General features: G+C 38.9%; 1 protein-coding gene across 1 annotated transcript; it reads right to left on the bottom strand.

Annotated features, from left to right (window-relative positions):
* Positions 1-7497: 7497 nt before the first annotated feature.
* On the bottom strand, positions 7498-19435 carry LOC137173306 (phthioceranic/hydroxyphthioceranic acid synthase-like). Its single transcript, XM_067578073.1, has 7 exons — positions 19327-19435; positions 15864-15936; positions 15271-15424; positions 14808-14968; positions 14429-14635; positions 14162-14343; positions 7498-14045 (listed from the first exon to the last, which is right to left on the bottom strand). The coding sequence occupies exons 1-7, from the start codon at positions 19414-19416 to the stop codon at positions 8553-8555; spliced, it is 6360 nt and encodes a 2119-aa protein (XP_067434174.1). The 5' UTR covers positions 19417-19435; the 3' UTR covers positions 7498-8552.
* Between the last annotated feature and the right edge of the window lie 780 nt (positions 19436-20215).

The raw sequence follows: 20215 nt of genomic DNA on the forward strand, positions 1-20215 counted from the left end.
ATCTTTGGTTAAGGATATGTTTTGTTAGACAGCCAAAATAAACAGTATGTGCACTTGCTATCTTTCTTTTCTCTTTCATATGCACACATAAAGATCCTGACTGCAAAAGGTTTAATTGGCTGAATATGCATTTGCTGATATAATTTACCTGAAACCAAACTTTTATCATGAATTTTTCTCTGATTTTAAACTGATATTTTACATTTTTTAAAATTAATATAAATGTTGAGAAAGAGACTGTTGAGAAACAGTCTGAATTCTCTGTATTGTTCCTTTTATACTGACAAGGAAATAAAAAGGTGCTGAGATGGCATATCAAAATTTGGCAAATTCCAGTGAATTTAGCTACTTGCTGAAACAGCCCCTCCTTTCAACTTGCAGCACAGGGAGGAGGACAGAGGACAGGATGAAGAAACAGTCTGAACTCTCTGTATTGTTCGTTTTATTCTGACAAGTAAATAAATAAGTGCTGGGATGGCATTAATGCAGTCTGTTGTAACTACATGATATGTTCAAAATGGGACCATTAAATTGTTTGTCGATAACATGAAGATAACATTTGAAAAACGTTTTTGTTAAGACTCCCTGTTAAATTTGTCACACAGTCCAGGGGTGAGATGAGGCTGAAAGTACTGTTAGTAACAGAAGAAATGATTCTGATTCAGCTGATCAGAAAGAAACTTGACTTCAAGAGCCACATTTTTAAGATAACCTTAAAAATGATTTTCCAAAGAGAGGAAGTTTGTCCCAACCTGGGTTCTTAAGGCATATATGTGACAATTTAAAGGTATTTCACGTTAATTAATAGATATGATAGTCAAAAGCTATCAATCAAGGAAATCAAGTTTTCACTATTCTTGTTGGTAACATTTTAAAAATATTCTAATTTCATTAATCAAAAACGTAATCATTTGTCACCTTGACTTAGGTCAAGGGCGTAGATTTGGTTTAATCTTTGGTTAAGGATATGTTTTGTTAGACGGCCAAAATAAACAGTATGTGCACTTGCTATCTTTCTTTTCTCTTTCATATGCACACATAAAGATCCTGACTGCAAAAGGTTTAATTGGCTGAATATGCATTCGCTGATATAATTTACCTGAAACCAAACTTTTTATCATGAATTTTTCTCTGATTTTAAACTGATATTTTACATTTTTTAAAATTAATATAAATGTTGAGAAAGAGACTGTTGAGAAACAGTCTGAACTCTCTGTATTGTTCCTTTTATACTGACAAGGAAATAAATAAGTGCTGAGATGGCATTAATGCAGTCTGTTGTAACTCTGTGATATGTTCAAATTCGAACAAATGAATAGTTTCTTTTCTAAAGTTCTTTTCTAAAAATTAATATTGCAATGATAATAGTCCAAAATTGTGTGAAAATGCATAGTTTTTAGTCAAATAACATGACTCACATAACACACTCATGAATATAATTTCTATTCACACAGCTTTTTTGCTCCCTGCATGGGAAACTAATGATAATGATATTCCAACTATCCATTTAAATCAAATGTGTTATTTGGCATCCAATGACATGCTTTTTTAATGATATAACACTAAATAATAATGGACATTAATATTCAGGGAAGACAGTTAGCCTACATTTTAATTGATAGAGGGCGGTAAGGGATGTGGATAATGGGGAACAGGCTACATTTCCACAGGGAGGAGAACTGACCTACAAGTACTGGAAAAGCTCTTAGTATTGTCATGTCCTGTTCTGCTTCATCGGTCATGTTTTCATGTGTTCTTTATTAATTCATGCATTTCCTGTTTTATTTTGTAATTACTAACGTCCCCTCTCGTTTGACATTCACTTCCTGCCCTCGTGTGTTACCCGCCACTGTGATTGTCTGCCCCGCCCTAATGTGTTACACCTGTGTCTCATGGGGGTTCTGCGCAATAAACTTCCATATTCTGTAGAACAGGTCGCATCACTTCTGGTTCAGATCCTCTTTACGAGCTACATTGAAGATGGCACTGTTTTATTTCAGATGCCTGCAGGAGCTGCCAAAATTGACCATAACCGATGTCTATCGTATATGCAGGCTGATATCTAAAACTCCTGCCACCAAAATGGATAAGAGGTTTAAGCTGTACGCTTCCTCTTACATATGCGACTACGAGGGTATGTTTCTAACATCAGTAGTCACTAGCGAGCTAATGCTAACATTAGCTAATCTTAGTTGATAGAAAACTTGTCACTCTCTGCTAGTATGTTTCTGATTTACCTAAATAATGTAGTACATCACTAGCAGAAAGTTGCTCTTCTGATCTCCATGTGTTCATGAGCTTTTAAGTCGTAATGTGGAAACAACATGGATGCTATAAAGATGATGTGTTGTATTTTGTCCCAGACTTGTTGATGCACCAGTACATTCCCTAAAACCACTAAAATGTTGCTTTATCTGACTATTCAGGGTTAATACTAATAAATAATTTTTCTAACTAATCTAGGTCACTTAACGTGGACAGAAACTAACGGTTACAACCTAATACCATATTACAAATTACATGTGAGCAAAATATTGATACGTGAATTAATAAAAAGTTTCTTGCTATCAACGAATTGTTTACTTTCATCCGACATGTTTCTGCGTATATGACATCATATGTGGGGGGACCCGCACAAATAGTGGGTAATTTTACAAACATTTATTTCATACAAATATTTTAAAAATTATTTGATTTCAGGAAGAAAAAAAAACATGTCAAATACCAGTGCTCGGTTTGGTTACATCTCTATATCAGTGTCTCTCCTTTGCTCTGCTGTTACATCTATCAGCAGGTTTCAACGAGGGGAGTCACATCCACCTGCTGCATGACCCACATTTCCTTATTTGGACATCACTCTCGGAGTTAGGGGTGTTCCCAGAGATTAAGCTGAGCTACTGACACAAGTGAAGTGCTCCCAAGGGACTCTCCATAACCTGTTGTTCCCTTTCTCCTTTCCAAAAAGTTGGGTTGTAAAAAATAGGCAATAAATGAAAAGTGCAAAGCAATCGCCTTTAAAGTTGGCTGTGCTCTCTCCATGTTATGGGTGTATAATAAGTAGAGGTCTGTCTGCAAATTTGTGATACATTTGGTTTTAGCTCAGTAGTCAGTGCAGTCTATGATCTGGGAGACTCGAGTTTGATACCTGGTGTTGGGACCTTCTTCATAAGATAGTTTTTTCATAAACACTTTAATACTTTAATATCCTAAAATTAAAAGCGTAAGCAAAACTGGATTTTTACACCTATTTCCACAAACACAAATATAAATAATTTTGCTGCCTCAACAAATATAGATACAAAAATGAATACTGGGCTCTCTGCACATCCCTAACATCAAAGTCAATGAGTCCTGTACCAAAATTTTCACTGACTTTCCAAGTTGTTGTTCCAACTTGAGGGGGCATTCATGTGAAATTTTTCAGTTGGGAACTCATTTTTATTGATGATTTTGATTATGACCACATGAATGCAGAGTTAGTTCACATTGTAAAGTAATCCGCCAGGAGCGTGTGCTTGCATGTATGTGATTGGCCAATGCAGCATCTTGCCAGATGATGTCACATGGAGGCCTGATTCAACTTTTTTGTGGGAGCTCTCTGAATCAACACCCTGTGCACTGTTAATCCACTGTTTCTATTCCTGCTGTGCTCCACACATAGTTTTTTAATAATTCTGAGCTGAGGTTGACTGCTCTACAGTCACAGGAGTTTGTCAAAAATAGCAAAAAGGCTGTGCACACTGAAGTAGAAGTTTCATAAGAAATCTTGTGCACCTGCTCAATTCCAATATGTTCAGTCCTGTAGTTATGATCAGTAATATGCTCTACAGTCATGCTGTCATGGTTAGTTTACATCTATTCTCATATTTCTTATGTAAGATGTTATTTTACATATTACACCCTGTTTATACTTCATGAGCTTTAGGTGAACCAGATCTTTACAGCATTAGAAAGATGAATTGTAGTCGACTGTGATGGACAATGCACACTACTGTTATCTTTATCCCTCTTATTTCTCATGTAGATGCCAGTTTTTGTTCAGTTCCAAGAATTGTTAAGTGTTGTATTTTTGCTAAAGGTGTGTTTATTCTGTTTTATATTAAACTGGATTGTATTACACTTGTTCTAGACACTATTATTATTTTTCACATTTCTGCTCTTAAACTAAAAAGTCCTCACTCAGTTATTAATACCGAAACCGTTAAAAGCCAACGACACTCAGGATGTTATCAAGTGGTTGCTTGAGTATGTTCAGGACGTTGATTAATGATAATAATAATAATAATAATGAAATCTAACATAACTATAATAGATTTGACCATGTGTCAGATCTGATCTAATCCAGAGTATGTCAGATTAGATTGCATCAGATTAAGATAAATTTAGTAGTAGTTATATTGGACTAGTTTGGATTATTTTAGGTTGCCTCCTCGGTGTCCCTCTTTCCGCAGAAATATCATTGGGTGAAGAAACTAGAACTCCAGTGATAACACATCCAGAGAGGTCCGATCTCCTGATGTTGTCTTTCTTCTGTCTGGGGATTCAGGTACTCAGATGTGAAACTTGCTCCCTCTTTGGCCCTGGTTGCTCCTGTATTCCTGTCTGTCCTTCAGAAATATGCAGGTAAAGGACCTACCAAAGCTACTGTTGCATTTGTTACATCACAAAACAACTGTGAATATTCTAATGATTCTATTCTAATGTTGATTCTGTTTAGATCATGGATGTATTATATAATATACAGAATTATAACCGCCGCTTTATAAATTAAGACTGACTTACCAGTTTGTCTTGATGTCAGAGACTCAGTGTTGTGAATTCCATCAATAACAAAATTTCTAAGACTTCACAGAACAGTCCACAAAAAACATGATATCCAAATCTTCACAAGATTAATGAAAATTCAGTGCCTATTTTACTTTAGAAATATAATTAAAAACACTGCAGCGACCTGCAGACTAACAGCAGGTGTGTAATCACCACAGAGAACGGTGGGTCATAACTGTTGTTCCCCCCTGTGCCCCCCACCTGAAAATAATCTGGATCCACCCCTGGCTGGAAAGTGAATGAAAACACGTTTTGTGGTGAATTAAACTACTCTGCTATACAGTATCACTGCAGTTAAATCCTGTGCAGAAGAAGAAACTGTTAGTGGCAGTGTTTTATTTTGCTATCAGGGTCTTTCTCTCAAAATCACTGAGGTTTGCACAAGTTGTATGTATTTCCCCACTTTGTCCAGCAGGGGTCAGCATAACAGCATACATCAGAGAGGACAGTTTGATAAAGGCAGGGACAGACTGCACCTACCTCTCAACTTCCTCACCCGATTTAGTAAAAACTACAGGAGAAAAGAAAGTTAACACAGATGAGTTGCAGTCCATTGATAGGGGACTGCAACTCCTTGGCTACATTGCTTTTTAAGTCAAAGCACAAAATTGATTTATTTATTTGCACACACATAAGACTACATAAAATCCAGATAATGCAAAATTAAGAGATGTGTCAGGAGAGGTCAAGAAGCCACAGGCTTATACAACGGACCTCCCCTCAACTTAAGGAGAAAAACAAGTACTAACAAGAAGGAAAAATAAAACTAAGCTAACATAATTTAGAAAAATAGGCTACAAAAACCCCCCAACTTTATAAAACACTATTAATATGACGTTTTCTTAAGCTGTTCAACTGTTGACCTCAGTAACTGGACTTTAGTGTTGGTCATGGTGGGAAAAATTATGTTAACCATGCTTGTGTGCCCGAGAAGCCACAAATAAACACTGTTCTAATCACCACCAGGGATTTAAAACACCTGTGGAACCACCAGGTATTTAGGAAATCCATGGTAGTGACAGGCTCAAATCCTGTAGTGACAACATGTGGTTGGTCCAAGTAGTGTTGCCGTACCTAGCTGTCCAAAATGGCAGACCTGCTCGTGCATGCATGACTCCATGGATGTATTATAAGAGCTGGATAGGGCTCTGCCACTCAGCTTTGCAGCCAGTTCTTCCCAGTGGTCACTCGCGGTATTGCAGTGAAAAATCCCCATGTGGCCCAAAAAACAATTTCCCCATAAACCACCATTGCAAAAGGGACATCTGTAAAACTGTTGACAGGACGTTAACAGAAAACAGGTTTACAACCCTTAAAACAAAATGTACTTTTCGGATAAACTGAATAGCCGACTCCTTAGAGGGAGGGTCTTTTAGTACAACCAAACACTGAACAAAACTTTTTTTAGGCAACCAAAATGTTGCAATTAACTTTCTTGAACTGAAAACACACTGTGAAATAGCGGCAGCTATGCCTATACTCTGTGAATCTCGAGTTACGCAATGGTTACATTACGCAATCAACATTGTCACTGTAGTAGTGACTTTTCAGTCACATGGTAGCCATGCCCTATAGCATACCTTGCTTTAACATCTGTTTTCCTCAAATGGGACTGTAATTTACAAAATGAACATCATGCTTTATAGAAGAAGACTAGCAATTGAGACCATAAACTCATTAGGAAAGTGTTTACTGAGGTAATAAATCAAGCGAGAAGTAGGGTCATTTTCTCATAGACTTCCATACAATCAGACTTCTTTTTCCATACAATCAGACTTCTTTTTGCAACCAGTGTAGTTGCCCCTTGCTGGCCATTAGAAAGAATACAGGTTTAAAATACTTTCGCATTAGTTTCACTTTTCAGACCAGGATCTGCTTGGGTCTAACAGTCAAGCATCTGTACATAACACACCTTGTGGTCAAGAGATGTATAGGATCATATACAGTAATAGGATTCCAAATTAAAATGTAAAAATTATGACTGTGTCATCTGCATGAAAGAGCATTTTTAAATACACTATCCTTAACCCTTATAGAGAAATTGGCAGCTTGTTTATGGTACCAAATATTTGTATTGTAAAAACAACTCAGAATAGTCATATAGTCAAATCATTTCTTAACTGAGGAGGAATTGCTGAACTGTGATTGTAATTTCGCTTTAGTAGTAAAACATTAGTGTAAACATTAATGTTATAGATTACTGCATCTGTTGACATTTACATATCTTTTCTTTTGGTGGCAATATCCCATAGGAAAACTATGTCCACACGAGTCATACATGCCCCCAGTTTAACATTTACGGGGGATGCCAGAATACTGTATGCTTTGGTCCATCATCATCATAACGATGATAATCAAAATCAGTGACCTTGCATTGGTAAGAAATGAACATGACCTATAGCAGAATGACATTGACAAACAGGCAGATAAAGGTGAAAGTGTTTAAGTTCACGTAAATATAATAATTGATTTGAATTAAAGACACAAGCTTGAAAGATTCAAATTTATTGAATATTTATAAAATAATATAAAATTTGGTACAAAACTAACAAATTATTCAAATAATCATTTATCAACAACTATTGTGTATTTCATTTTAATACTGAGTCTTTTTATGTTTTTTTTATCATAAACATGTCAATGAAAAATGAGTAAAACTGCAATACAAAACATTCATTTAAAATTTTTTGTCTCCACAAAATTGAGTAAAAATAAGTGATGTACGTTTACAAAAATGAAAAAACATGTAAAACTATGATGCCAGAATGAACTAAAACAATAACCTGAGCCAAACACACACAGAAAACTAAAACAGAAATAAACATAGAAAAAAAACAGGATCAACATATGGAATTAACACATGAATGCGGCTGTATTGCAATGGCCATTATCAGCTCACTATTGAATTCAAATCAAATCAAATCAAATAAAATTTATTTATAAAGCACATTTAAAAACAACCACAGTTGACCAAAGTGCTGTACAATAAGATATCAAGAATAAATCAAAACAATGCAACAGGGTAACATCAAACAAGAAACAAGAACAAATAGAAAACAAATAATAGTAGAACACTGGGTTTTAATGACCCGAGCGAACAAGTGAGTCTTTAGTTTGGCCTTAAAAGTGTCTAGGGAAGGACAACACTTTATTCCAAAAGGTAAGCTGTTCCAAAGTTTACGGGCAGCTACAGCAAATGCACGGTCACCCTTACCCCTCAGCCGCAATCGAGGGACAGCGAGCAACAGTTGGCCAGAGGATCTAAGAGATCTGGTGTTGTGAAGGGGGCAGAAAAGCTCCGAGATGTATAGGGGCACCAGGCTTAAAAACAAATAAAAGTACCTTGAACTCAGTCCTATACTTGACTGGTAACCAATGCAGGGAGGCCAGTATAGGTGTGATGCTGTCTCTCTTCCTTGTGCCAGTTATTAGCCGAGCAGCAGCATTCTGCACTAGTTGCAAGCGAGACAGGGATGACTGGCTAACACCCAAATAAAGGGCATTGTAGTAGTCCAGACGGGAGGAAATCAGAGTGGTTGTGACAGTCTTCAAGTTGTTGAATGAGAGGAGTGGTTTTCACTGTCAAAATCTACCACTTCAGCATTTTCTTCTGCTAACCAAGGCTATTTGTATTTTTCTAATATCTACATCAGACATTTTTACAATCTGGTTGAAACATCATTTGTGTCCTCAGTTGGAAGAGACTCTTGGTTATTGCTGACATTTTAATCCCCAACTTCTTCACTCAGGAAAGCTACCACTGTTGATAGCATGGCATTGGGATCTAACAACATCACCAAAGGCACATTCACACCCCTCCCTTGAAAGATGAGATTTTGCAGAGTCATGGCCTGCATAGAGTCAATGCCTAAGGATGAAAGAGGTGATTCATCTTTCAGCTCACTCTTGTCGATGCCAATGGTCTCAGTAAGCAGTGAGACAAGAAAGTCTTTTGGTGAGACAGAGTTGTTTGGTTTAGTTTGAGAATCTGTCTCTTTGGACTTTAGGAAAACCTCCTCTACTATTGTGTACAGGCGCATATGCAAGGCTGCATTTTGAGAGAGGACGTTGTACCTGAGATTTCTGAAGTGAAACCTACAAATAGCCTGTTGGGGTCGGTTGAGCACAAGGCATTGCTCCAGACTTTGATGAATCTCAGCCACATCCAATATCATTATCCCTTTTGCCTCCAGAAATTGCTGGACATGCTCTTTGTTCAAGAGGAGCCCAAGGTTCAGAGCTCCCCAGTTGATAGACTGTCCTGGCAACCCGAGGTTGCGCCTGTACTGACAGAACATGTCGAGGAATGTATTGGCTGCTGCATAGTTTGTTTGTGATGCATTTCCTAGAAAAGCTGAGATGGAGGAGTAACACACAAAGTAATCTAACTGACAGCTCAGTGTTGCATGGTGTAAATTAAGTGCACCATTTACTTTGGGTTTGAGAACTTTCTCATAGAGAGATCTGTCAAGGGTCTCAATAAGCCCATCATGCAAGACAACTGCACTGTGAAACACTCCTCTGATTGGACAACCAGGGAATTTCAGGCTGATGACACTGATAACCTTGTGCACATGCTCACAGACAGATATGTCACACTGCATTGCAGTGATGCAGTTTCCACTCTGTTTCTCCACATTTTGCATCTCTTTTTGCACATCTGGAGTGGGTTCGCTCCTGGAGAGTATGACAATGTACCCACCCCCTCTTTGCGAGATGAACTTGACCGTTTCAAAGCCCAGACCAGAGAGACCACCTGCCACAATGTACACTGCTCTCTTTCGGAAAAGCTGTTTGTTTTTTGGCAGCAGTGGAATGTTAGATAGTGTATTGCTGAGACCTTTTTCTAGAGCCACAACAGCCAGTTTCTTTGAGTTGAAATATGATTCTGGTTCCTTTGAACGAAGGGTCATGATGCTTTCAGATTTCATATTCTGAAAGGTAAAGCTTTCAAGAGAAAATGTCCTGCTCAAGTTCAAGGACTTGAGCCAGTGATAAATGTGTTGCCTTTGTGCACTCAAGGATCCCTTTTGCAAAATGACTGGCATGTGAATTGTCTGCACATGAACACTTTCCTTTACACTTTGGAACAAATCCTGAGCAAGCAATGACTGCATCTGAGATTCAGAGATGATGACAACATGTTGGACACCAGGAAAGTTGCAGACATTAGCAATCAGGGATTCATCAAATGGAGGCAGGACAACAAATGCGTCCATTTGATTGACATCTACAAAAGAGCCATTGCACTGTGTTCCAACAATCACATTCCACCCGGATTTGTGAGAAGTGAGTGCCAAGACTTTCATCAGAGCAGAGTCAGGCACAGAGGATATGATTCCTAGACGATTTTTGGCTCCAGGCAAGGCTCGATGCAAGATTTCCCATGCTAGCACAAAGTAGGAAACACAGGGTGTTTTTTTAAGGTATGGGAAGCGTTTGGTGCTGTAGCACACATCCTCTGGAACTCTGACCCTGCTGGCTGCCACCACAGGGTAACAGCAAGCAACTTGGTCTCCCACTTTCAACTCCCTGACATGTTTTCCAACTGCTGTAATAGTACCACTGAAATCAAGAGTCAGTAGCTTATGGTTCTGTGATGAGTGTTTGTCCCAGTACAGTGTCTGGCCAAATTTCAGATGTGAGGCACTGACAGGGAAGTAATCTGACGAATGAACACATATCTTAGTGGGCTGAATTTCAACTGATACATCACTGATTTGCTGGGCCTCCTCGTCAAAATGAATGCCACTCAGTTGAGTTATCTTATGTGCATCAGCTGTCTGAAGGATGTAGGACTTAGATATGTTAGAGGTAAAACTGGGTTTTACCTCTGAGTGGCCAATTATCTCGGGTTGGGTACGCACAATGGAAGGTTTCAGAATCAGTCCGTCTTTTACCACCAATTCTGGGTACTTGCTGCAAGGATACGATCTTAGGACATCAGAAAGAGCTGCAATGTCCTTAGCAGAGATAGTGCCTATATCAATCAACTGAAATGAAAGATCTGGTATCTCTGCAGCACATGATCTTGTCATGCCAGCAAGCGCAAAACCTGGATTTATGTGTTCTAATGTGATGTCAGATGAACAGTAGGTTACCACTCTGATGGAGTTTGGGAAATGAATCCGCTTGAGCTCAAGGACTATTTGGCGGAAAGTCTCACAGCAGCTTGCCAAATTCTGCAGGACAACATCAGCTTCCAGTGAAGTGAGGTTTTCTTTGCCCCACATAAATAAGACCTCATCAAAGTTTTTCTCAATATCTATGATATTGAGATTTGCCAAGAGAGCGGGGAACCCATGGCTCAAGATGTCTTTTGCATGTGTGAAGGAAATGTATCTAGACCTTGAGTCCAAATGTTGTTGCAGGCCTTTAGAGATCCCTAGATGATCGCAAAAGACCAAGGCCTTAGGAGGAAGAGCGGATGTGATGCCTTCAGAGATGACACCAAAGTCATTATGGTAGAAGTACTCCTCAACCACATGAAAACGACTGCCAAGGTACTTGATTATCGCATGCTTAACCTCAACCAACACTCTGCCTTCTTTATCTGCAAAGCAGCCACAGACCTCAAATTGATCAACACCCACATCCGTTGCTCTCAGATAGACAATCATTTCATCTTTCAAGGGTTCCAACACTGTCAAACTTCCTATTTTTGCAGGAAATCCTGGTCTACCATCAAAAATGTGCTCGACTGTGACTGGTAGAAGCTGCATCAGAAAATCCAGCACAACAGGATGAATGCAGTAGTCATGCAACTGAGACTGCAGTTCCTCTGGAACTGTGATAACTGTAAATGCCTCTTTCAGATCTTCCCCATAGTGCACATCCCCCTTATTCTGGAAGACCTCTCCATACTGAAAGCCTCCTTGAGAGAGATACCCATAAAATTCCTCAGAGCTTACTACTGATGTGCATCTTTTGTAGATGGAGCTTAGGGAAATGGACTGCTCCTCAATCAGCCTCTCTTTCTTTGAAACCACTGTGCCTGTTGCATACATTGCAGATGAGGAGAATACTGTGAAACTAGTTTCATTTTCTGTTTGTTCTAGTTTCACCTTCATTTCTGGTGAATTTTGGGTCAAAACAAATGGACTGTGAAAATTGACACTGAGCTGTAGTGAGTTGAGAGGCACTTTTGGTTTGGCAATGGCCGTGAATGTGGCTAAACCCAACTCAGCATAGAAGGCCCCAGGGATGATGGGTATATCATTGTGTTTGTGCTCTTTCAGGTAGAAAGAAGAATCAGACATCAGATCACAGCTGAAAACATTGCTTTCACTTCCTGTCTGACAGAGGACAGGGTGATTACTTGCTGTGTTTTTCTGTGCTGCTTTGATGATAACATCCCTGTCTGAGCAATCAAACTGATATTGTGGGAAAGGCAGTGGCATGGTCTCATATCCTGTGTAGAATGTGTTCCAATCTACCCAAACACCCAGTTCGAACAGTTTAGAAACAACTGACATTATTGTTTCTTGATCTTTCTCTGGCTGTACTGAAGCAAGAACAGCTGTGTCATTACCCAGTGATTCCATGATATTTCTCTGTAGGGCTCTTCTTGGCCCTATCTCTACAAAGACTGTATTCTTCTTTCCTTTAGTTGCTAACCTCACTGCTTCCTCAAAAGCAACTGGCTCACGGATGTTTCTAGCCCAATATGCACCTGTGCAGAAATCACCCTGATGTACTTCCTTGCCTGTCACTGTTGAGAACAACTCTGTGTCAAGATCATTGACCTGTAAGGAACCAATTGTCTCCTTGATTTCTGGCAGAATTGGATCCATCATGTGGCTGTGATAAGCAACAGGAACATCCAGTACACGGAGGAACAGATTCTGACTGTTGGCTGTGGTGTTTAGCTTCATATGGAAGCTATCTATTGCATCTGCATCACCTGAGACTGTGCAGGACTCCGGGCTGTTAAAAGCAGCAAGGCAAATTGTACCAGAGTATTGAGGGAGAAGAGCAGTCACCTCTGATACAGCCATGTTGCTGATCACAAGCATCTTTCCCCCTGTGACTTTTCTCTGGAGAGTGCTGCGGAAATAGATTACCTTCACTGCATCCTCAAGAGGCAAGAGGCCAGAGCAGTGGGCGGCTGCAACCTCGCCAACAGAGTGACCCAGTATTGCATCAGGCTTGACACCCCAGTGTCTGAATAAGGTGGTAATGCCAACCTGGATAGCAAAGAGGAGAGGTTGGACAACATCTGGGTTTTTGAAGTCACTTCTCTCAAACTCACTCTCAAGTGTGTCCAAGATGTTCACTGCACTCAGCCTTTGGAAAAATTGTGTAATCTCTTTGATCTTATCTCTGAATACAGGCTCATGTTTTAGAAGCTGCTTGCACATGCCATGATAAGTGACACCATTTCCACAGAAGACGAACACTAACCTTGGATCTGAGTAGGACGGGCTAAATGTTTTGCTAACAGCAGCACTTAGCTTCTTTTTAAGATCAATTATGGATGAAACCACGATGGCCTTTCTGTATTTGTGTTTAAGGTGGCTCCTCCTGCAAGCCGATGTGTACACCAGAGAATCTAGATCAACTTTGCAATCTGCATCTAGCCGTTTAATTGTGTCTTCCATCATCAGAGTGATGGATTTTGGTGAATTTGCCGACATGACAAAATACTTTGCCTGCTTCCTGTCATTCTTTATCTCAGTGTGTGACTGTTTGTACTGTTTGACAATTGCATGGGCATTTGTACCCCCAAAACCAAAGTTGTTCACTCCTGCAATTCTTGCACCAGAGGCTTCCCACTTTTCTACTTCCTTAAGAATTTTAATGTTCAGAGCTTTGGCATCTACACTGGCAGTCTCTTCGGAGTAGAAAATGGAGGGAACAATGGTCTCATGCTTCATCATTAAGAGGACCTTAATGAGTCCTGCCACTCCAGCAGCAGATTCTGTGTGTCCAATATTGCTCTTCACAGAGCCAATCCGCACTGTCTCTGAACCAGGAGGTCTGGTTTTAGCAATGACGTTTGAGATGCTTTCTGCCTCTGTTGGGTCTCCAACTGGGGTCCCAGTCCCATGTGCCTCTATGTACTGGACATTTGTGAGGTCATACTTTGAGTAGATACTTCGCAGCAGCTCTTCTTGTTGTGCCATGGAGGGTTTGGTGATTGGAGTGACTGAGTGACCATCTTGGTTGACGGCTGTTTTGCTGATGATACCCCAGATGTGATCATGGTCTTGTATAGCCTGTAAAGCAACAAGACCAAAATGAAACAATGAGAGTATAATTAGGTATTATTTATATAATATTTATAACATTGAAAAATATATGGATCTTTTTAATACCCTCTGCATATTCTGACCTTTTTTAGTGGCTTCAGGAGAAGAACACCACAGCCCTCCCCTCTACCATAGCCATCTGCTCTGCTGGAGAAAGGTTTACTGGTCCCGTCAGGTGAAATCATCTTGGCCTTGCTGAGAGCAACAAACATTCCTGGCGCTAAGATACTGTTGACCCCTCCACACACAGCCATGTCACAATCTCCTGATGAGAGGGAAAACAGTGTACAGTATTTTGAAATTATGTTATGTTACAGGAGCTGTCATTGTCTTTAATTAGAAATACAGACCTTGTTTGATGGATTGACAAGCAAGATGAACAGACACGAGGGATGATGAGCAGGCACAATCTATGCACAGTGAGGGCCCAGTGAAGTTGAAGACGTAGGACACCCTGTTTGCTGCTATACTCATGGCAAGCCCTGTGCCAGTCCAGTGGTTGATCACACTTGGGTGCACATGTGCAGCGCTTGTTTCGTAATCTCTGTTCATTAGGCCTGTAAAATAAGCAATATAAAAATAGATGATTCAAGGAAAAAAGAAAAAAAATGGATGGAATTTCGGTTTGGCAGAAAGTAATCATATTTTTGTCAACATAAAATCATTATTAGTAATATTACAAACAACTGTGAATAGCAAGTCACTGTAAAAATATTTTTACTATCTAACCGAAAAACACTCCTGTCCTGGTCCCACTGGCCTTCTCCATAGGAATTCCAGCATTTTCTAAAGCCCTGTAGACACACTGAAGGAGCTGTTTTTGTTGAGGATCCATTTGTTCCACTTCACTGTCACTGATGCCGAAGAACTTGTGGTCAAATTCATTGAAACTGAAAACATTCAAAAATCATTAGATCAAATATAATAACAGAAATAGATCATAATGTATACCAGTATAATTAAATCAGGTGCTGATCACAGCAAATGTGAGAGGAAACAAGAATGGACTTTCCTCACACCACTGTTTAAATAAATACCAAAATTAAGGTTCTCCAGAGCTGAATTTTTGCTCTGTGGCAAATCTTTACTTTTGATGAAATCACTTCTAGAACAATTTTAAAACATGTTTTCATATATTGCCATTGTTATTTGTACATTCTTAGTGTCTATGTGTTAGGGTTAAAGACCATACCCATCAATGAGAGCAGCCTTGGTTGTACGGGATTTACCCGCTTTATTGTCGTCAGGGTCATACCAGCTGGCTAAGTCAAATCTCTCTTTGGGAACTGGCGCAGAACAGTTTTTCCCATTCACCAGAACCTCCCAGAAATTGTCAAGCCCTTCTCCTGTTTGAAAGATATACACAGTAGTTAAAGGCTCCACCAAGGTAATAAGAATAATTTAATACTATTAAGCATTTAGTATTACGGTGTTATGGTGAAAGAGGGTAGAAGTTATATTATGAAATATAAGTTAGTAACAATGAATTCATTTGAATAAAAAAACATAATGACACATCCTTATTTTAGAAGTACCAGAATATGAATTTAATTAACCCAGAATGTTAGGTTGACATAAGAGTCAACTTCCCAAGTGAAGTTCAATTTCAGAGGTAAAATGTTGAAATAATGCAGTTCTTTTTTTTTGTAGTTTTTGTCCAGTTAATTTTGTCGGTTTTCAAGTGTCATTGCGAGATATCTGTAAATCGTGAATTTGTCAGTAAAATATTTAGAAATTCAACAAAACAAAACTATAAAACTATGTTCCCAAATTTAAATGCCTTACCGCCTGGAAAATTACATCCGATGCCCACCACTGCAATGCCGTCCTCAGCTTCCTCTATCCTGCTTGAACATGACTGAAGAAGAAAATCAAAAATCTTTACTGCACCATTAAGTCAACGTCACTCTTGCTCTTTGGCAACATCACATCTGTCTTCAGCATCCTTTAAAACTTAGTAATTAGTCCAGTTTTGTCATGCACCAGTGCATCCTTACATCCATACTGTTTGCCTTTTCCCTCAGTGATGGTATCACTGCTGGACTTGCAGTTGGTTCTTATAGCCAGCTTCTTTTGGTTATTAAACATTAATGATTGATTGTATGCATGGCCATGGAGATGAAGGACTTCAGTGCACACATTTATGGTGCCTGTCAAATGATTAGACCAGGTTTAATGAGTAAATCAATATGTTATCCAACAATGGGGTGACTCTAGGTATTGTTTTATTGAAGCTTATCATATTAAACCAACTATCTGTTGTGCACCATTTTCAAACCTCACCTAAGATTGTGTAGCCTACCTCTGTCTTTCCTTCAGTTTGTTGATTTGGGCGACACAACACGAGAGTTTCATGACAGAGCCACAGCAATGCTCAAACCTATCTTTGAATCATGTCAAAATCTTCTACTTGTATTACTTTTCATTCAGCTCCTGAATATATGGCTATATTTCACTATGACATCAGAGCTCACCTGCCTGTGTGTCTCTGTGCTGCTCAGGCTGCTGCTGACAGGATTGTTAAAACAAAATGAAGTCTGACCTTCACAAACAAATCAGATGGACAAGCGGACTCATGTCTCACTCAGATGGACTCATGGAAAAGGAGAAAGGTGGCATTAAATAGTAAACATTTCTCCCACTAATATCAAAGATCAGTTGTTACTTACACTTTTGTCCTTTTAAAAAAAGGACCTTTATTTGCTTCGGGAGGGGAACAGGCTATATTTCAACAGGTAGGAGAACTGACCTACATGTACTGGAAAAACTCTTAGTATAACCTTTCTACTACAGCTTTCTTACTTGACATGAAAGCACAACAAACCTCACAGGACCTTAATTCACTTTGGGAGACTTTTTACATACAAAGATGAAGTTGCTCAATAAAACAACATGCCTGAGCAATAACCACAAATTATCTAACAACACCTAACACCTGAAGTTTAAATATGCCATTAACTTATTGTTAGTTTTGTCCAATTAAGTCGTTTTCACAGTGTAATACTGAAGTTGAGGGTTGCCAGAGCATCAAGTTGAGTATCCTTGATATCCATCTCTTTCATCACGGTTCTAAATTCATCCGCTACCCAACCTGTAACCATAGCAACATTAAAGAGTAAGCTGTCAAAGCTAACTCGTTAGGGACTGTTCATTATTTATCAGAGGGAGGGTGTGGCTTCATTTTTAGTAATTTACACTGATGTGAAAGCACTGTTAAAGTACTTTCATTATGACTCCCTGTTAAACTGTTTATTCAAGCCCAGAGGAAAGATGAGGCTGATGTACTGATAGTAACACAAGGAATGAATCTGATTCATCTGATCAGAAAGAAACTTGAAACTCACACACAGATAAATCAATTAAACATTAAATACCACATATTTTATCCTCTTTTTCTCACATAAATCTCTGATACAGTTTTCTGCATTCCTTCCTACCATCCTTATGACTCCCTGACCCCTCCCCAAACACACACACACACACACCACCCTGCTGCGATTCCTCTTTAGGCAAAGCCTGGTCCAAACATGCTTCATCTTCTAGACATGTTTTTTTTTTTTAAAAGCGACTCAAAGATATCTCTCTAGCCATAGTTTCCAACTTTCATCTAGTTGCTAGCTACACAAAACTGCCTTCTGACAGTGTGTCACAAGGCGAGTTTTCATGAATTTGATAGGATGGGCAAGTTGTCAATCTGAATTTTGGGGAGGCACATAAGCCCAGTTGGACAGGCATTGCCTAAAACATTTTCCCTCTCTTGAGGACATGCACACATTAACAGAGCAAGTGATCATCCTTGCACAACTCATTAAAATGATAAGCCAAGCCTTTGGTCTTTCATTACCTTTACAATTGGCTTTAATGTAAGAAAATACAGGTAAACAACACTGATTTATTTTTTAAAATATTCTATAATTTTAATACAAATATCCACAACAAAGCAATTGTCAAATGAAAAGTATTTATTACTGTAATTACTGTAAAACAGAGCCTTTAGTTGAAGCTTTATGTGGATAATACTTACATTTCTAATACAAATATTGCCATATCTTGCAAATACTGTGTGTAAGTAATCAAAACAAATACATACAAAAACTGCAGGAGAAAATGTAGAACTGTAAGGGGAATCATATATTAAGATAATGTTTTGTACATTATTTCTTCAATGTTAATGTAACAAATTGTACTGACTGGTTTTGATTATTGGGAGTTACAACAAGCCGTAATTCACGCCTATGTGAAAGTGAAAGTACTGTAAAAGTCCTTTCATTATGACTCCCTGTTAAACTGTTAACACAAGCCAAGAGGAAACATGAGGCTGAAAGTAATGATAGTAACACAATGCTTCTGATTCATCTGATCAGAAAGAAACTTGACTTCAAGAGCTGCATTTTTAAGAGAACTTTAAAAATAATTCTGTGAAGAAAGGAAGTTTGTTCTAAACTAGGTTCTTAAGGCATATATGTGAAAATTTAAAGCTGTTCCATGTTAGTTAATAGACATGATAATCAAAAGCTAGGGAAAACTTTATTTTTGCCAAAAATATGGAACCTCAACAGAGCAGAACCATAAAATGGTATAAAACCTCTGGCATAACTGTTTCACAATGGATGGGTCGTTTCCTCAATATTAATTTTAAAGCACAGAATGAATTCCCACACAGATAAATCAATTAAACATTAAATACCACATATTTTAGCCTCTTTTTCTTATATAAATCTCTGATACAGTTTTACGCACTCCTTCTTATTATCCTTATGACTCCCTGACCCCTCACCAAACACACACACGCACACACACACACATACATCACGATGCTCCACTGTGTTCACTGTGGGCAGCATCCTATGCCAGTTCTTTAGACATCGCCCAACCCTAAACCACATGGTCTAGAAAAAAAGTCAGACACTTTTATGGACAACTCTTACATGTCTTTTAGGCTGCTTAACAGTGTTTGCTTGTAACAGCATTTTAACTCTGACCTCATTACCTGGTCACCACATGCTTCCTTTCCCTCTCTGGTCACCCTGCCTGCCCTGCTGCTACATTCACCTTCTTGGATCTGATGAAATATAAGATACAACTTAGAAATAAAAACTAGTCATACCTAATATTAGCAAGATAATCGCAACTAGCCAGTAGCTCCAGTAAAATAGCCTGATTATATGATGACTAGCGTCACAGCTGATAATAAGACTTTCATTCCATTATTTGACTCATGAGTAGTAGGGCCATAGCAGTAGCATACCTTCTGTTGATAAGAGATTTTTCTCTTTTTGTTGTTGATTGTTGGTTGGTCTTCTGTCGCTCCTCTTTTCATTTTGGATGCCGGCTTCATTTTGTATGCACACAGTGTACAAGCAGCAGCAATAACTTTCACTTAGTTACTGCTGCTGCTTAAGAAGACTCGGGGGGATGGATTGGGTGTGACCAAGTTTCCCAATACAGATGTAAGAAGACGAGAAATGAAAGAAATTAAAGCACTGTTAAAGTACTTTCATTATGACTCCCTGTTAAACTGTTAACACAAGCCCAGAGGAAACATGAGGCTGATGTACTGATAGTAACACAAGGAATGATTCTAATTCATCTGATCAGAAAGAAACTTGACTTCAAGAGCCGCATTTTTTAGAGAACCTTAAAAATGATTCTCTGAAGAAAGTAAATACCACATATTTTAGCCTCTTTCTCTTATATAAATCTCTGATGCAGTTTTCTGCACTCCCTCCTACCATCCTTATGACTCCCTGACCCCAGGGTCAGGGCTGGGGTGTGATTTCATTTTTAGTAATTTACACCAATGCGAAAGTACTGTTATGACTCCCCGTTAAACTGTTCACATAAGCCCAGAGATAAGATAAAGCAGAAAGTACTGAGAGTAACACAAGGAATGATTCTGACAGAAAGACTAAACCTTTTTACAGTAAAGTGAGTGTCTGAGTGAGTGTTGGAGTTTCCCCGTTGGTTGTTGCTCTCTCAAAATGAATCGGCACTTTGCTTCCTGCTCAGAGCTCTGACGCTGTCAGCTCTGGTGTTAAATGCAGAAAAGTTGGTTAAACTCCTGTTTAAACAGACGCATACAAGCATCTCTAGCATCTCTACTGTCTCCTCTTCTACGTTCCAGTGTGCAGCCGGCA

This window comes from Thunnus thynnus, chromosome 21 (assembly GCF_963924715.1).
Source record: "Thunnus thynnus chromosome 21, fThuThy2.1, whole genome shotgun sequence".
Lineage (NCBI taxonomy): Eukaryota > Metazoa > Chordata > Actinopteri > Scombriformes > Scombridae > Thunnus > Thunnus thynnus.

Coding starts and splice junctions, on each gene's coding strand:
- LOC137173306 (XM_067578073.1), bottom strand. CDS start 19,416: ATGAAGCCGGCATCCAAAATGAAAAGAGGAGCGACAGAAGACCAACCA. Junction 15,937..19,326: donor AAATCTCTTATCAACAGAAG/GTATGCTACTGC, acceptor TTTCTTCTTCAG/TCATGTTCAAGCAGGATAGA. Junction 14,344..14,428: donor TTGTCAATCCATCAAACAAG/GTCTGTATTTCT, acceptor CCCTCTCATCAG/GAGATTGTGACATGGCTGTG.